Source organism: Drosophila montana, unplaced genomic scaffold (assembly GCF_035044405.1).
Source record: "Drosophila montana isolate Dmon_TW-CO22-7 unplaced genomic scaffold, ASM3504440v1 contig_779_1, whole genome shotgun sequence".
In the NCBI taxonomy this organism is placed as follows: Eukaryota; Metazoa; Arthropoda; class Insecta; order Diptera; family Drosophilidae; genus Drosophila; species Drosophila montana.
This window is the reverse complement of record NW_026999075.1, coordinates 726,772-745,251: the sequence shown is the minus strand read 5'-3', so window position 1 is coordinate 745,251 and position 18,480 is coordinate 726,772. Positions and strand designations below refer to the sequence as shown.

Below are 18,480 nucleotides of genomic sequence, written 5' to 3'. Positions count from 1 at the left end.
ATGCAATTGAAAGTATTAACAGAATTGATGATCTACAAAATAAGACAATAAAATAATTTAAGATTCCAATGAAAAGTTCATCATAGTTAAAAAAGATGCAGCAAACCTGAACAGATTAGGTTGGAGGAGACTGTCGAGGGGTTGTGAAAGTGGGCAAATACACCAGTGCTTAAGCAGGACAAGTTATTCCTATCTAATCTCAGTGGTCTCTTGATAAAAACTGGATATTATCAATACATCGTGAAGTTCTTAAGCCAACGAGAATTTGTTCTATTAAGCTTGTCACTCTAGGTTAAAACGGATCTGAAATACTAGATGCATTTTATATAGTTATATGCATTTATTGCTCATATTATATTATAATAATAATTTATATTATTTAAAAGATTTAATTAGTAAGACTTGAATCCATATCTGGTTAAATTAAAGAGTAAATGCTAGGAATATTTTGCTTTAAAAAAAAAGTGTCATATTTAAGATTCTTTGGTGTTTGTTCAAAATGTTGTCTCGAGTTTCCCGGGCGTGCTGTCGACTCAATATAGAGTATATTCATGCTTGCCCTAGGGCAGTGCAATAACCTTTTCAACTGGCCACAGGCGAAGGCAGATTCTATAGAACCTGCACAATATTTGTCATTGTCACGAACGAGCGTTAAAGCATGTGAATATTCTCTATGGGTGATTTAATACCCGCTGGAGTCCAATCGGTGACAATGAAAAGTTCAAATGAAAACTTAAATGAGATTTTTTCACTTTTATTTGTACATAACTGGGATGGTTATGATGTTAAAGCTGATGATGATGGTGATGATGACGATGATTGTGTGTAATTGTTGTAATATCGCTAATGAGGAGAGCATACGATAAATCGAGCATATGACGACTGAATGAAAACAGATTTGTTGGTGCTGCTTATTAGCATCGAACCTGCAGCTGCAACACGTTGCATAGAGGTACGATGTCTGGGCCGCCGACATGCCCCCTTACCCCACCGTATGGTTAACCATGACCGCCACCAATTACGGTAAGCCGCGACCATGTCCACGGCTCTGTTTGTTGATAAGCCACTTTCGAATGCACAGCGCACTTGGCTATTGACTGTTTTGTTGCTGTTGCTGTTGTTGTTGCTGCTGTTGCTGCTGCTGGTCTGCTGGCTGTTTGGCTGCGTCTGGCGCGGCAAGAAATTCAGTTGCGCCGCTGAGCTCAAAGAGAAAACAACACACGAATTACGCGCCAAGCGCCCAGCAGCTGTGAAAGTGTTGGCTCTGCTGTTGGTCAAGTGGCCACAAGCGGCGACCGCCAATCGAAAGGAAATTTCGCAACAACAACTGCAAAAATTATATGCACTTTTACTTGTTGCCAGTCTTTACATCATCATCATCTTCATCATCATTTGCTATCATCGCCATCAATAACTCACAATAATTATTGTTATTATGTACAAGCACACGGTCAAATCAAAGCTGTCGCAGGCGCGCAGCACACCGCCGTTGCCACCTGCCACGCCCCATAAACAGGCACACGGCCTGGGCGCTGGCAAAAAGTTCTTCTCGCACATACGACACAAAATCGAGGATAATCTTACGCCCAAGCTGAGCGGAAAACTCTACTACAAGGGCAGCAAGCACACGCGCTCCATGAGCGCACTCAGCCTAGTGGACAGCGGCGGCTGTGTGGGTGGCAAGTACACATCCAAGACGACGGCATCTGCAGCAGCAGCAGCGGATGCGCCGACCTGTGCATCAGTCAGTGGCAAGCCGATCCTGACGTTGAGTAGCAGCGTTTGCAGCTATGTGGACAGCGATGAGGAGAGTCACATGAGCCTGAATCTGACACAGCAATCGCTGGAAGATGAGATATTTGCGGAGCTGGAGAAGGTCGCGCACGATGAGAGCAAACTGAACGAGGTGCTGCAGAGCTTCGATCAAATATTGCAGGAGTATCCACCAGTGGAGGAGCTAGATTTGCAGCTGGAGCAACCATTGCCGCTGACGCTAACGCTGCCACCGCCGCCAGCTGAGTTCAGCGATCGTCAGCTGTTGTCCAAATCGCATAGCACGCTGAGCATGGCCTCGAGCAGGCGACAGATCTACCAGACGCCCGAATTGGCCAACTCGATGCTGTTGCGCCGCAGCGACTCCAGGTCGAAACAACGCTACAATTCTCTGTGCGACATCAGACAGTTGAGCGGCAGCCGCATACCCATATCCAAGCACTCCAGTCTGCGCTGCCTGGAGAAGGCCAGTGCCGCTAGCAAATCGCAGCAAGCACAGCAGCAACAGCAACCAAAGCAGCAACGCACCAGATCCATGCTGACACTTAGCAGTCGCAACTGCAGCAGAGCCAATGCGGCAGCCAAAATGAAGCCGCTACCGGCGCCGCCAGGGTCTGTTGTGCCGCCCAAGCGAGCCAACTCAACGCTGGAGCGTCGCCAGTTGGTGACCAAGCCGCCCAGACGTGCCAATTCGACATTGAAAGCGACAGCCAACCGATCACCGAATGCGCACAGCGATGAGCTGTTGGTCAAGTGCCTGGCCAAGGGTCATGACCTGCTGCGTCAAGTGGAGAGCCTAAATGCCGGCAAGCCACGGCCCAGTCGCGGAGTTAGTAAGGAGCACACGCAGCTGCTGCGACATAAAAAGAAACAGCAGCTACAAAAGCTGCACTACGCCAACGAGGAGAAAGTGGGCAAACCCAAGCTAGAATCGTGCAAGATAATACCTCCCAAGCTGGGCGAGACCTCCGATAAAAATCAAGAGCTGCTGGTCAAAGTGGTGCAACAGCAGCAGCCGCCGCAGCATAAGCCAATAAAAGCTGTTGAACATAACTCAAACTCCGACTCGGATGACTCGGGTCACATAAGCAACACTGTGTTGTCATCGGCATCCAACTCCACCAGCAATTCAACTGGCAGTCTGTGCGAGTCTGAGGGCGAGGGCGAGGGTGAGGGCGAGGTTGAAACAGAGCCGGCCAAAAGCTGCTGCAAGCCCAACAAAATTGCGCAGCTATTGCAACAATTTGAGGCCAGGTCGAAATGCCAAACGGATAGCAACCATATGATTCCAACGATGACGACGACTACGACCAAAGTGGCGCAGGTGCGGGCGGTGCGCTGCATACAAACGCAGGTGGAGATCTATCCCACCTATATGAAAGAGGTAACTATGCAGCTGCACTAGCTAGCGACTCCCCAGCAAAGGCCCTACCATAACTTAACCACTTTATACGCTCCGGCTATATCTATTAGTTACAACTATTTCTTAACTATTAACTGGAATAAATATTGTTATAAAAAAAAAAAACAAAAACCTCTTTGCCGCTTATCTTCTGTTCTATATTTATGTATTTATACTTTAACACCTGGTTTCGGCTACTTGTTACTTTTGTTTTTCGTAGTTTTTTTAGTGGTTGCCTCTTGTCCCGCCTCAACTCAGTCGACAACCCGCACATACACACCCATTTTCCCGGTTAGTCGCAATTTCACATTGGTTTACTTTCATTTTTGATCTACGTGCGCTGCATAATTTAAAATTTTGAAATAGTTTCTCGAAAAACGTCGCAAATTCAGCGAAACACCGTTGACACACCCCGCAAAGGTGCGTCCAATCCCAAGCCAAATCCAAAGACATTCAGCTAACTAATTTGTAGTCTCAATGGAGGCTCGCGACTTTGGCTCGATTGCATTTGTTTGTAGAGAGTCGGGCTGCCTAATGGAATTGTCGCTTTTGTTTATTTTTAATTTTCTATTTAGTGGTGATTTTTTATACCCTGTACCCAATGGAAATGTCTAAAAACGGGTATAATGGTGTTGTGCAAATGTTAGTAAGAGGCAGAAGAAACTTTTTTTGATCCCACAAAGTGGTATCAATAGCCAAGTTAATTTTTCCGTATGCATGATTGAGCCACTATCAAGGACTATAAGCCAAACATTTTAAATTTGGAACTTAGTTCCTTCTATGGCATGCCCTGAGCACGTCTCGTTTAAGAGATAGAAAAAACAGATTTTATATGTTAAGGTTTTTGGTGTAGTATAAACAATTTTATACTTATATTTTTGATACCTCCTATTTTCCCCAAGTTGGAGAAAGGTATTCAAGAATGTGATAATTTATATATGTGGTGATAGGATGTAAAAGGAAGTAAGAATATTTGTAACGGCAGCTTGGGGCTAGGTACAGGGTATCTGCTAGTCCGTCAATGCCGACTTGAGCACTCGTACTGGTTTTGTTTGATTTTTCATTACGTTCCTACCTTTCTGCACAGGTGTGCAAATTGTTGAGCTGTGCTCTTGTCCAGCTCTTTGTCTCTGCTGCTGTCAGCCACCTTGACCACCCTAACCTTCACTTCCTTGAATTGATTACATTTTGCTTTTATTTGTTTGAGTTGCCTGCTTGGAAGCGCAGCTGCTCTTAACGTTCACACACAAAATTGTGACTATTTGAGCATAAGATGGGACCAAGAACTTCACTTTATTTAAAAAGCTATCAGCGGAAATCCATTTTTTTAAATTCTGTATTTTGCCATTCTCTGCTGCAAGTCTTATTTGGATATAAATTGGATCTTTGCTAAATAAATTGGATTATTTTGATCTAATGCCAAGTTCAATAAAAATATTGAATGACAATATTGACAATTATGACAATATTAAAAGCCAGTTGAGTTTTTTAATAGAAAAATTTAATTTGGTTAATTTAACTTCATGGTATTAACAAATATAATAAAAAGTTTGAATTTCGATCACAATTACCTAATTACAAAAATCGTTGAACATATTTCCAAAATTCTATAAATATCGTTTAGTTATTCAATTGATCGAAATAGGATAAAAATAATTCAATATATTGTATTCAACTTATTCTATAAGAAAATATCATTAAATCTTAAAATTTAAAGAATATTACTCATTGAAAGACTATTTGGAAGTTCCTTACAAGATCAATTAATTTTATTCTTTAAATATATTTATAAGGGTTACAAATGATTATAAAGGGGTTGTTAATATGTTTAATAACACAAAAAAAACGTTATTCGATACTTTTGATGTGTATGTACAAAAAGCACAAAAAGACGAGCCGATCTACAAGACATAATGAGATATATACACAAAATGAGGCATGCAGGCGTCAAGTGCCGCATCCATATAAAGGTTTTTTTTTGCTTTGATATGCAAATATCTGCTATGATGTTTAGATATGTGTTTAAGGTATTTTCTAGTGTATATATAATATTTATAAATTCGCCACATGTTTCGATGTTTTATTTATTTTGTTTAAAATTGTGGTCTACATGTGGTTGTCAAGTAAATTTATATGCATATAAACGCCATGTCCAATTAAGCTATAGAATTAATGCTAGAATGAACGCAAAAATAAAACAATAATAATAAAGACATTTCACGTCACGGGAGAGAGGGAGAGAGAGGCATGCTATATCGACTTTATGAAGTGGGAGATATCTTCTAAAGCACATAGCTTAACGTATTTGAATATCAAGGATTTCAATCTTATTTGCCAAAAAAATTAAATTTCAATTCAATATTCTCAATACTTATTTTCATGCCATATATACTTCTAATCATATTCCAGATACTCTTCCGTTCCGGTGTGCTTAATGAGCTGGAGGCTAAACGCGATGTGTTGCTTGCGGATCGCATTATACAGTTGCAGGCGTTTTGTCGAGGCTATTTGGCACGCAAAAAGATGTCACAACGGCGTATTCAGGTGAGTCCAATCCCCCCCCAGGAGATTTTCAATAAGCCTGGTCTACAATCTTGGCCTTACAGGAGCTGGCGGTGCGTTGCATTCAACGCAATGTGAAGGCCTTTTTGGCCGTGCGCGATTGGCCCTGGTGGCGTCTGTTGGTTCGTGTGACGCCTCTGCTCAATGTGCACCGCACCGAGGAGCAGCTGAAGATCGCCAACGAGGAGTTGCTCATGCTGCGCGCTAAGCTGGAGAAGATCGAATACGATCGCAGCGAAGTCAAGAACGAGAACCAAAAATTGGAAGCCAAGGTAAGCCATTTTTCTTTCTACCCATATCTCAGACAAGGCAAGTCTTTGCGTCTTTAATTCAAATTGCGCAGCCGGAGATGACATGACATGTGGCTGCTGCCCACGTTAGTTGAAATGACAACTATCTGGGGCGCCAAGATTTGGCTAGTCGTGTGGTGCAAACAGTTTGCAGAGTGATGCTTTATGTTATGCTCGCTGCTGCTATGAATGATGTGTGTATAAATGCAGATATTTGTATCTATGTTTAGTTGATGCACAGTGGAACCAATTTTTCTAAAATTCATATAATTTATATTTATTATCAATCAAACTCATAGTGATTTAAATTAATTTAAACTTTCTGCTTAGTAATGAAATTTGAAAACAGATTTTAAGTTAGCCTTTGTTTAATTGATTTATTAATATCTGGGGCTCTTTGTATGCCCTATTTTCACTGACAGATCGACAGTGATGTATGGCTTTTAGCTCTATTTAAAATGAAACTATTCAACCTGAATATTTTGAAATTTACTGTTTTTTTTTGTTTTATTTTAAATGACAAAACAATATTTAGCTATGCACAGCTTAACTGTTGGAACCGAAATGCTGGCCTTTTTTAATCATTAGCGAATTTGTCATTTTTGGGACAAAATAAGTTATATATTATCGGGCACATGCGTCAATTCACAATTTAAATGATATACTGTCAATACTTAAATTAAATAATATTGTACAATTTTTTAAATACTTATATATATATATGAAGTAATCTATATATTTGGCATATTATTATATGGTAGGCTCGATACGTGAATATAGTTTTTCAGATCCAAACCATTTTATAAACAATGTTTCTGTTCAGGTTTGGTATTGCCATTTTTGGGCTACTGGTAGTAACAAATCAATTGGAGTTCGAATCGCTTTGATAAGGTTACATTTCATTATAATAATATCGTTCCAATCAAGAGCAGAAATTCGAACATAAACTATACAACGATGATATAACGTGCTTTAAGTGCATCTGCCCACTGACAACAGAAGGATAAGAATGCCCTAGCTATCTTAAATAGGCATAGCAGCTGCTTTAGAACAATGTCTTACCATTTGCTTAGTACTCAAAAGAAACCAAACAGAACGAAAGAAGCAAAACGAAAAAAAATATGTCAGTCAAAAATCAAAACATATGTTTTGTAACCATATATAAAAGAAATTATTTTGTTAACCATTCTTTTAAAATTATGTTTGACCTCTCTAATTCTTATATCAAAATTAAAATGCATCAAGGTCAAGTTTCTATGAATAAACAACTTTTTTTGAAGCAACAATGTTAAGAAAAATACTTACTTTAATTTACTTGTTTAAGTTTAATAACTATTTATGTAAACTCATAAAGCGCGTAGTTGCTATAGATTTGGCTCAATACAATATTAAATAAAAAGGGAAGTTCATGTAAAATGTTTGCATGCTTTAATGCCATTGAAAACTTCGTCTAGATTGTATTTGGCCAATAGAATTTTCGCAATGAGTGCATTTCTGTGATAGATACGATTGAGTTAAGACTGCGATCTGGCGATATTTCCGCCTCTTGTTTGGTTTATTGTAAAATATAAATAGCTTTTGGGCAATGCGTGAGTCCATTGAACACTGACTGGGGATACGCTTTTATGTATAAATACGCATGTTTATGTACATGAATATTGGTGTATCTCTGCACTTAAGAATAGCTAGGTGTATATGTATTTTTAAATGCTCAGAAAATACATTAATAATACTTTATTGCGCTGCTGTGTACTCGTGTTGCAACTTCGATCCACATGCTGGTCATTCATTTATATAAACGTTGAGCAAATCAACAGTTGTCTCGACTTATTAAATACATTTGTACAGGAATACATATATATAGTATATACAAGTATATATATCCGAGATTATGTCAATACCGAGGCGGCCCATGTTGCAATTCTTTTACCAGACGCTCTCCGGCTTTCTCTCTCACTCTCAGACTGTGTTGAGCATTTTGCCAAAAAGCAGCTGCCCGGCGAGCTTTTCTGGTCACGCATCGCAAGTGGCCGCCGTTCCCAAAGAGATTCACTTAGTTGCTGAGCAAACGTCGCGACGCGAACGCCGGAGGCGCCCAACAACGTGTACCGTGCCGTGTCGCGAGATCCGTATCCGAATTCGTATGCAAATCTGAGTCCGAATCCGATACGTTTGCGTGCGTGTGTGCGATAGAAAAATCGTTGCCAAAAGAAAAGCCAGAAAGAAGGGGAAAAGAAACGAAGCATATTGGCAATTTGATGCTGAAGCCAAAATAAATAGCATTTTCGCGATAAATTTAAATTTTAGCTTGCAAGCGATCTCAAGTTTTTGACAGCACGTAAAACCACACAAACCTACCCCTAGAAACGAAAAACACAACCAAATCACCAAAACGATTTAGAAACGAACTCAAAACGAAATTAACGAATTGGCTCTACAAATCCAGATTCAACCAAAACGAAAACTAAACCCAAATTAAGCCCACTAACCTACTGGTCCTTTCTCCCCCTGCTCCTGATTAACACGCATCCAACCCGCAAGCTAGCCCTCCTTCCTATCCCCAATGGCACCGCTGGCGCCTGTTAATGCAGCTCTTGCTGACAGTGCTGACATTGCAGCGCCGCCAGCTGCCAAAGATGAATCTAATATCGAATTAGAGTGTGCACTAGAGCAGGAGAAGGACACTTTTATGGCACGCGTATTGGCCGCCATGAATGGTATTACGAGAAACAATAACAACAGCAGCGGCAGCGGCAGCGGCAGTGGCTCCTCGCTGGGCACACTAAAGCCACCCAAACCGCCCAGCAGCCAGGCACGCAAACAGCTGCGTCTGCTGCCCAAGCAGCGCGAGCAAAGTCCTGTTCATGTGCTGACCAATGGACACAGCAATACGACCAATACACGCAACACACACCACACCAACAATAACCACAACAGCTACACGACACGTGCCACAAGCCACAGCAGCAGCTCGCAGTCGCTTTCAACGTCCGGACTGGGTAATTACCAGACTAAGGACACTAAAAGCCACTACGAGATCTCGCTGAAACTGCCTCTTTCAACAGGCACGGCAACAGCCATAGGGGCATCTGGAGATGCTGCCATGGATCGATTGCGCCTGTTGACACGGTCGCCCAGTCCAGCTTATTCAACATCCTCACGCTGCTCGACACAGTCCAGTGTCTCGCGCACATCGCGCCTGGAAACGCCGCCGCGTCGCGTATTTCCACAGACCTACACGAGGGGCAGCGGCTTGGACCCGTATGAGATGCGTCAGCTGGAGAGTTCGTCTGTGGTGTTTGATGCGAATCTGTCGTTTGTTTTGGGTTGCCAACGGCAACCGGTGCATCAGACGCTGCGTCCGACGCCCTCGTTCGAGGATCCAAGCACCTCCTCCGCCTACCTAAGTGAGAAGATACAAAACTTTCTCAAGCGCACCGACCACGTGCAGGAGGAATGGACAGCCATGGGACGGCGCACGCGACGCCACAACAGCAGCGGCAGCAACGCCAGCGCCACAACTGGAGTGGGGGGCGGTTACAGCAGTCGCTGCAGCACGCCCAGCGGCAGCTCGGTGCACTATGATGATTACGATACCATCTCGCTGATTGAGCGACAGCGCGAACGCAACAGCATGGAACGCTGCGGCTCGGTGGGGCGCACACGTTCCGCGCAAAACATATTGACCAAGGCGTTTCAGCTGTCCAAACAGCTGCCGCACACGCCAACGTCGCGTGGCAACTCCGTGGCCAGAGATTCGTCGGTGGCCACCTCAGCGATGAATGGCGATGATGATGATGACGATCGCACCATACGTGAGGAGGATGACAATCAGCTGGACGAGGTAGTTGCTGCTGCTAACCTTGAGCTTGTCGCTCTTTTGATTTCTAATTTAATTCTCTCTGTGCATGTGTGGGCAGTTGACATCATTTCGAATGATGACTCCTATCTGCCCATGTCTTGTCAGTCTAGAGCATATAAATATAAATGATTCTTAAGTAAACATATGGTTGAAAAATTCCAATTCCATGCAACAACGCCGGCGCTGACATTGACAGCGGCATCCTCCGACATCGACGTCGAGATGTTGCTAAAGTTAGCGTTTCACTTCAGATACTCGGGTCGATCTATTTCTGGATAACAACAAAATAATGCGTGAATCACGCCGAATGAATTCTTTAAGTACTAGGTGGACTTGGCGAGGGAATATTCCATAGATTCAGTTGTTGTTTATAGGGGATGCGATGATTATTGAATTAAATTTATTAGTACTTAAAAATGTTCTGAGGCATATTTACGTTTGAATTCGATATTTCTATATTAGAATCAAGAAAGATGGATATATATATATATATATATATGTACGTTTGGTCGCCTTTGCATCTAGACGGTGAAAAAATTTATTTTTATAAATTTATTGTCGCTTTTTGCGCTCATAAATAAAAATTCACCTATATTAAAATAATATCCACCAGCACTTATCTCCAGCTGTTTTACCTTTTACAAGTTTCTTATAGCTCTCCATTCCTATCTTCCAATGCAATTAAATAAAAGTATCAATATTCTATTGAGATACAGCAAAACAACTATATATATATTTTTTTTTGTTTATTAAAAAATAATAATTTTTACCTCATATATATTCATATGTATGTATCTAATATAAATATATATATATTATGAATATTTCAAAATTTAATGTATTAATATATATTCTTAAAATATTTCGAACATTTTTTGAAAGTGATAAAACATTTTATTAAATTAATAATTCATTGCTTGTCTCTTAAACTGATAAACGTATAAAACAGAAAAAGCATTTTAGGGAAATAGGAATTGAAATTTTATCTTATCACTTTTCAGCTTCTTATCATCGAATTAAAAATGTAAACAATAATATTGTTGTACTCAAAATTAATACAATTAATTTTTTCGTTAAGAACTTTTAAATTTTTCCATTGACGATCCGTGGGCTGAGGTCATTTGCGCAACGCCTCTATTGCTAAACTTAGCATGCCGATAGGATAAATAAATATGTATTCTAACTGTTTATAAATATGCCATAGAAATGAGTTCAATATGAAACACGTAAAACAAATATTTTTCACGCGAATTTCTGTCGAACATTAGGAATTTTTGGCAAACAAGTACGATTTTGCACAGAGTAGTGCCAAATTATTTGACTTCTCTTCACGCTTCTCATTTGCAGTTATCCGAGCTGACCGTGGATCTGGCAGAGGAGCGTTCCACGGCGCATATTGCCACCGAGCGTCTGGAGGCGGAGACTGCCGAACGGCTGAAGCTGGAAAAGGAGCTCGGGGAGCATCAGACCAAGGTAAAGAACCTACAGGAGATGAGCGAGAAGCTGGAAATGGAGCTGATATGCGCCAAATCCGACTTGAATGGCATCTCCGAGGATGAGGACGCCGAGCACGAAGAGGGCAGCGGTGGCGTTTACAAGCTGAAATACGAGCGCGTGGCCAGGGAACTGGAGTTCACCAAGCGACGACTGCAGACGCAGCATGAGCACGATCTGGAACAGCTGGTCGGGCTCAAAAAGCAATTGGAGAAGAAGGTGTGTTGTCTAAATGTAAGCTCGAAGTAACTTGATCTGAGCTTTCCCACATTTGCAGCTATCCGATGCCTACGAGGAAGTTGAGGAACAACGTCAGGTTGTGGGCCAATGGAAACGCAAGGCACAAAAGATGACCAACGAGATGAATGATTTGCGCATGCTGCTCGAGGAGCAAAATGCACGCAACAATTTGCTGGAGAAGAAGCAGCGCAAATTCGATGCCGAGTGTCAGTCCCTGCAGGATGCATCGCGCCAGGAGCGTCAGGCCAAAGAGCGCTACGGACGCGAAAAAGATGTGCTCCAAGCTGAGAAATTTACGCTCGAACAAACGCTGGCGGTGAGTAAGACGAAACAGATATATAATAATGAGTATATATAAATGTTTTATGCATATATAAGTAACAAAATAGTCCAGTGGACTCTCGAACATTTGAGCATTGTGAATATGCATTGTTTTCTCGAGATATACTTTAATTTGTGAAATTTTTTTTGTTTTTGACTTGGATGCATTACATTTGAAACTGATTGATATGCAGAAATATTAATATACCGAAATTATAGAAATAACGTACGAATATAAAATATATTTATTGAGGTTACAATTACTGAGCAACCACTCTACACGGACATATTCTATTAGTTATATCACGACAAAGCAGAGACTTTGTGTTGCTCAGCTAAGTGGACAACCAATCTTTTGTGAAACACCTGGTAAATTGATCAACAATTATCTATTAAAATATCAGTCCAATTTAAATCGTAATTTAAATTGGGCTCCAAATTCCAATTAATGATTCTCTTCGGACATTGCACACAACATGAATCATATACAACACACAAAATCATGGCTTTGATTTGTTCACCAGTTCACGCTTCCATCTCTAGTTGCGCAAGCAACATAAATGTTGCCAGCATATGTTGCTAAGCAGTTGACAATGTTGCAGAACGTTCAGCACGCTTCTAGCTACAAAAAATCCGCTGAAAAAGGCCAAACAAAAAATAATAGGCAACATTTGGCGCTCGAGAGCAGGACAGAATGAAAACGCAGGCAGGCAAGCAAACAAATCGGTTTTATAATCAGCTCCGGCAACAACAAGTGGCAGTGCCAGTTTCAGTGGCAGTGGCACATTCAACATTTTGCGGCAGATACAGATATATGCAGTATCTGAAGACCTGCCTCTTTGGAAACTCGTTCGGCTTGTTTACCCACGCCGCTGGCCGACTGTCTGCCCGACTGACTGACAAACCATCTGCGTGTATACAATGGCAATTTTCAACTACCTGCCCACACCATATGCATGCAACTTGCTGCACGCTCCACGCAACACACTCCCTGCCGCATGCTCTTTCTCGTGTATTTTAAGAAGGTTTTCCCTTAGATGCGCTCAGTTGAGTGCGATTCGAGTTCAGCTGAGTGGTTTTTGTTGATACCCTTGAAGAGGGTATTCACATTTTGCCACGAAAAGCGAAACGGATAAAAGCAGGCCTCTACGAACCCATAATCCATGTGTTCTTGTCGTCGGAGTCGGCTGGATAGGACCACTATATTATATAGCTGCCATAGGAATGATCATTTGTCCACGATTTTTTTTTTTGATTTTCAATATATTGTGACCAAACATGTCAGTTTTTATGCTCCACACATATGTGTAAAATCTTGTCAACATCATCGGACTTCTATATCATATATCTTCAGACGACAAATTGGTCGAAAAAAAAAACAACTTTAGTTCATCAAGATATCTTGCCTTACCTCGACAGCTATAAGACTCACAATACATCCTAAATTTGAGCGAAAACTTTTCAATATTGAACTATTTTATTATAAGAAATAATTGGTCGACACATTTTTGGATAACATTTTGAGAAGGGCATTTAATCTTCGCTGTGGCAAAGATAGCGGCTCGTTCTGGTTTTTCTTTTGTGGGTTCTCATGTTTTTATCGGCCTGTACTGAGGCAGTTTGCGTCACAAGTTTCTGTCTCTGCTTTTTGTGACTTTCTTCAGCGACAACTGACGATCGCTAGCGATGACTGTGGCCGGGCCAGTGGTTGTATGGACGTCGAGGCGCGATAACTGGAGTACGTGCATACAGACAAACGCACATCTATTACAAACGACCAGTTCCACGAAAAAATAATAAAAAACAACAACAACAATAATAATTATTATAATCATAATAAGTAGAATTTCGACTCGGGCCGCGTGATAACTGGCCGGACAGAGCTGTGCCCCGATTTTTTTTGTTTTTAGATCCATTTCCATATCCATATGTGAAACAATTTACTCAGTGCTCAAGTACAGCCATGAGTATCAGCGCCACATATGCAGCTCGGTTGATTCAAGTACGTGCATTTGGTGGAACCGGGACGGGTCGAAACTGTCGCGCGGCTCTCTCTGTTTTTTATCAGATTTGTGATTGTCTGTTTTACTTGCAGGACACGCGTCTGGATCTAGAGCTGAAAGAGGAAAAGCTGGCCTCACTGCAGCGTGAGCTGGAGGAGATGACCTTTGGCGGTGGCACTGAGGAGGAGATTGCGCAGCTGCGACGCTCGAAGAACGAAACAGAGCGGCGCGCCAAGGAGCAGGAGGAGGAGCTCGACGAAATGGCAGGGCAAATACAACTGCTGGAACAGGCCAAGCTGCGTCTAGAGATGACCCTAGAGACAATGCGTAAAGAGGCACGTCGCGAGTCACAGCAGCGCGACGAGGAGCTGGAGGAGGTCCGCGGCAATGGCTACAAGAAAATCAAGGCGCTTGAATGTCAGCTGGAAACGGAGCATGAAGAGCGTACGCTGCTGCTACGCGAAAAGCACGAGCTGGAGCGACGCCTCTCCTCAATGGAGGATCGCGATCGAGTGGATCGTGATGCCGAGGAGGCGCTGAATCAAAAGCTGCGTCGCGACTTGCGCAAGTACAAGGCGCTACTGAAGGATGCTCAGACGCAACTGGAGCGACTCAAAGCGGATACGCCTGGCAAAACACTTATCCGGCAGCTGCGCAATCAGCTGGAGGATGCGGAATCGGCACGCACTTTGGCCATGAAGGCGCGCCAGACGGCCGAGGCGGAGCTGGCCGAGGTGCAAGCCATGTTCGAGGAGTCGCATAGGGCGCGCAACGATGCCGAGGAACGGGCCAATGCGGCGCATCGCGATCGCGCCGAACTGCAGGCGCAGATCGAGGAGAACGAGGAGGAGCTGGGCGAGCTAATGAAGAAGTACAGCGCCACCGTTAAGCAGCTAAATACAGAGCAAGTCAATGTATCCGAAACAGAATTCAAGCTCACTGAACTCGAAGCTGAGCGCAACAACCTCAAAGAGCAGGTGGCCGAACTGCAGCACAGACTCGACAATGTGGAGAACCTGGGTGATCCCTCCATTGCTGTCATGTCCAAGCGGTGAGTTTGATAAATAGTTATAAACAACAAATAGTTGCTTAAGATTTTATATTTTATATTTTACGCAGTTTGGAAATGCGCACAAAGGAGCTGGAATCGCGTCTGGAACTGGAGCAGGCGACACGTGCACGTCTCGAGGTGCAGGTGAGCCGGCATAAGGAAGCGCTAGAGAAGCTGCAAAACGAAGTAACCCAGTCAAAGCTGCGGGAAATGCAGTCACAGGATGTGCTCAAAAAATCTCAAAAGAGTTTGCGTGACATGCGCGAGGAATATCACTCGCTGTCTAGCCGCGAACAAGAGTCGCTGACGCGTCGTAAGGATCTGGAAAAGAAAATGGAGGTCATGGAATCGGAGGGTACGGCGCTAAAGAACGACTTGCGCTTGGCGCTGCAACGCATTGCGGATCTACAGCAGGCCATGGAGGAGGAGGGCGAGGAGGAGCTTAGCGAGAGGTAAACACGTCTATATGTGTGTTAGCTCAGTAATAAATTAAACTAATCGCTTAATATTTGCAGCGAGGAGAGCATCAGCTCTGTGGGCTCCATCAGCGATTTGGAAGAGCGACTGCGACCCGTGCATGTTAAACGCAGCTCACAGCAGTCATTAAACGTTCCCACCATCCCACCCAGCACCACACGCACGCTGATCTGCGAAAAGGACGACAACAGCCCTAGGTATGCTGATAACGAAGTCAACTCAAACAGCAGGCAGCACAAGCACTAAGCACCGTAGTCGCATTAGCTCGATAATACCTATATATGCATATGTATAACTATCACTAGTTAGCTAGCTAGCTACTTAGCTTATAAGGTCTGTTTTTGCCGGCTTATCTAATTAACATAATTACTTCATACATGCAAACTACAAACTACAAACCATGCCAACCACACATCCGAAACTGACCCAAAAAATCAACAAAACAAACGCCGCCTCCCGCCATCAACCAAATGCCAAACGAAATTGAAAAAAAAAAAAACAAAACAAACTCATAAAAAACAAAAAACATAAACTAAAATGCTTTGTAAATATGTTTATGCAAAAACTAAAACACATCCCGCCTTCCAAAATGCCCATCCAAAAACAACAACAAACAATGCGCCCCCCTCTCTTGGTGTGCGTGCGTATGTGCGTGTGTGTGTGTGCGTGTAAACCATTAGCTTTTTCTTATTGTAGTATAACAGTGACGTCGCCGTCGTCGCCACACATACATAAACTGGCACTGGCGGCTAAAGCCATACCGGACCAAAAACCGGACACGACATCTGCAGCATCCGCAGCTAAGAAAACAACAACAACACCAACAACAACAACAAGCGCAGCAGCAGCAACAAAGATCCTGCAAAATGGACTAGAAACCGCTGGCTAAATACCCTAGAAACATCTGTGTATGCACAGGAGCTGCAGTTGTACGTGTTTTTTTTATCTCTATCTCTCTCTATTTCTTCTCTCTCTTTCTCTGTAATATTAATTAGTTTTGTTTTTTTATTTTTATTTGATTACTGTTTAGTTCAATATGTTTAACTATTTATTATTGAAATATAGCTACATATAAATATATTTAAATATAATAAACACAATATGTAATGCAGTTTCCATTCGTATGGAATCGTAGTTAATTTAATTTGCGCGACAGTCCCTATAAACAAGAACAAAAGTGATTAACATGTTTTATCCTTCTCGAAAAGAAACACTAACGTTTGATACTTAAAAAATGAAATATAAAAAACACCTATAGCATATAATCCATTTTCCTATAGCCAACTTAAATGAAATTAGTTAAACGCGTTTCAAAATCATAGACAAGTATGCATAATATGCGAATTAATAAACGTTTTACTAAACTAAATTCAATATTTAATACATATATAGTATATACAAATATCAACAGGCCTATGATAAATATTTTACATACAGCTCTCATGACAAATGCACCCGATATTCAAGAAACATTAGCCACATTCTTCACATAACTCATCAAGAATCAAGAACATTATATATTGGTATACAAAACATTTACAAAATTAAATTAATCAGAAAAATACACATAAAATATTTAAAAAAAACAAAATCTGAAAATGACAAATAAACATATTGTTATAAAATACAAGATTTTTATTTAAATGGATTTCTTTGATGCTGGCCAGTGGCAAGGTTTATCAGGAATGGTAGGCCTTAAGGTTGCGAAATAAAATGTTATTACAGGAAATATACATTTACTAAGCCTGAAATCCGAGTCTATTTTTTTGTAAAACTTTAAATTTGCATAAGATGTTCTGAACAACATTTATGAATGTAGTAGTGGAGGTAGATGTATGCGTTAACCTTTTGTTTTAAGACTATAACTAAATACTCGAACTTAATTTTAATGATTTTCAAAATATTTATATTTTATAACGAGAAGGTAATGATATATTCGGCACGGTGCAGATTTAATGCCCAGTGGACATTTTCCTTACGGTTTTGCAAATGTGTGAGAATTGTGAAGCTTGCAAATGCTGAGCTTTATCAAAATGTCTTGGAAAACAGAATAATTTTGCAATTTTTTCAACCTATTCTTCCCATAGAGCTACTATTTGGCTCATATATAAGCAGCATAGTTTACCTAGCCTTGGTTAAGATATCCTTATATACAAAAAAGTTCTTCAGATATGAACCTACTATTCGGCCGATTGTTTCTATGGCAGCTATGTGAAGTATAATAAATATACTTAATGGTGCCGTAGGTCTCCTATACGTTACACATTTAACTACAAAATTATAATAGTGTCTTGGGATCCTCATGATTATATAATTTTGCAGACATTTACGCAACTTATACTTCCTTGCCGATCGTTACTATAATGTAACGCTTCAATTTGTTCGACTTTAACTTCCATGAATATTCCGGAAATTGAGCGACAAGATGACATACGGCTATGGATTTATCATTTATCATGGAGTTCCAATTTGTCTTCATCTTTGCTTTACTTATTTCGAAAAAATATTTGGTCCATTCCGTTGGTTATATCTCCGTTAATATTTAATACATTATTTAAAATTGATTTGAACTTGAAGGATAAGACTAAAATTAGCTTTGAAACTCACTATACTATACTACATAAATCAAGTGCATTTCTGATTATCTAATGGATCACATTTTCAAATAACAAAATCTCAAAGTGAAATATTTATAAAAGTTGTTGCCTGTGCTGATAATCGGATTACACGTGCCAGGTACTCAACTGCAATTGCTTGACCCCAAAAGTCAAATGTCAAAATGTCAGTGAAAGGGCCTCTGAATTTGCCCAAATTGCACCATCCATTGATTTATTCGTATAAGCACGCACGCCTCTAGGTCGAGGTCAATGATTGAAGACTTGAAAGAATTGTAAGACATGCCCATGCCCATGCCCATGCCCTACTGCGCGTGCTAAGGTGAAGGGGAAGAGGTGGTGTACCTCAAGAAGTCGCACCCGCAACTGAAGGCCCATTAAGTGGCACCG

General features: G+C 41.4%; 2 protein-coding genes across 9 annotated transcripts in view; both read left to right on the top strand.

Moving 5' to 3' along the window:
- The window catches only part of Mhcl (Myosin heavy chain-like), a 38,593-nt gene extending 21,749 nt beyond the window's left edge, over positions 1–16,844 (top strand). For 2 of the 8 annotated variants that reach the window (XM_064698632.1, XM_064698634.1), the window contains 8 exons: positions 5,585–5,719; positions 5,782–6,009; positions 11,237–11,602; positions 11,661–11,939; positions 14,040–14,998; positions 15,067–15,450; positions 15,514–15,672; positions 16,172–16,844. In XM_064698632.1, coding sequence (XP_064554702.1) covers positions 5,585–5,719; positions 5,782–6,009; positions 11,237–11,602; positions 11,661–11,939; positions 14,040–14,998; positions 15,067–15,450; positions 15,514–15,672; positions 16,172–16,364 — 2,703 coding nt within the window. In that variant the 3' untranslated portion in view covers positions 16,365–16,844. Of the gene's footprint in view, positions 1–5,584; positions 5,720–5,781; positions 6,010–8,099; positions 9,872–11,236; positions 11,603–11,660; positions 11,940–14,039; positions 14,999–15,066; positions 15,451–15,513; positions 15,984–16,155 lie in introns of those variants that run through there. The other 6 variants (XR_010438187.1, XR_010438188.1, XM_064698633.1 and 3 more) reach the window with 6 other exon arrangements.
- On the top strand, positions 683–3,268 carry LOC135439785 (uncharacterized). The gene has a single exon (XM_064698583.1). It carries the CDS (start codon positions 1,436–1,438, stop codon positions 3,176–3,178), a length of 1,743 nt encoding a protein of 580 aa, XP_064554653.1. The 5' UTR covers positions 683–1,435; the 3' UTR covers positions 3,179–3,268.
- Positions 16,845–18,480: the final 1,636 nt, after the last annotated feature.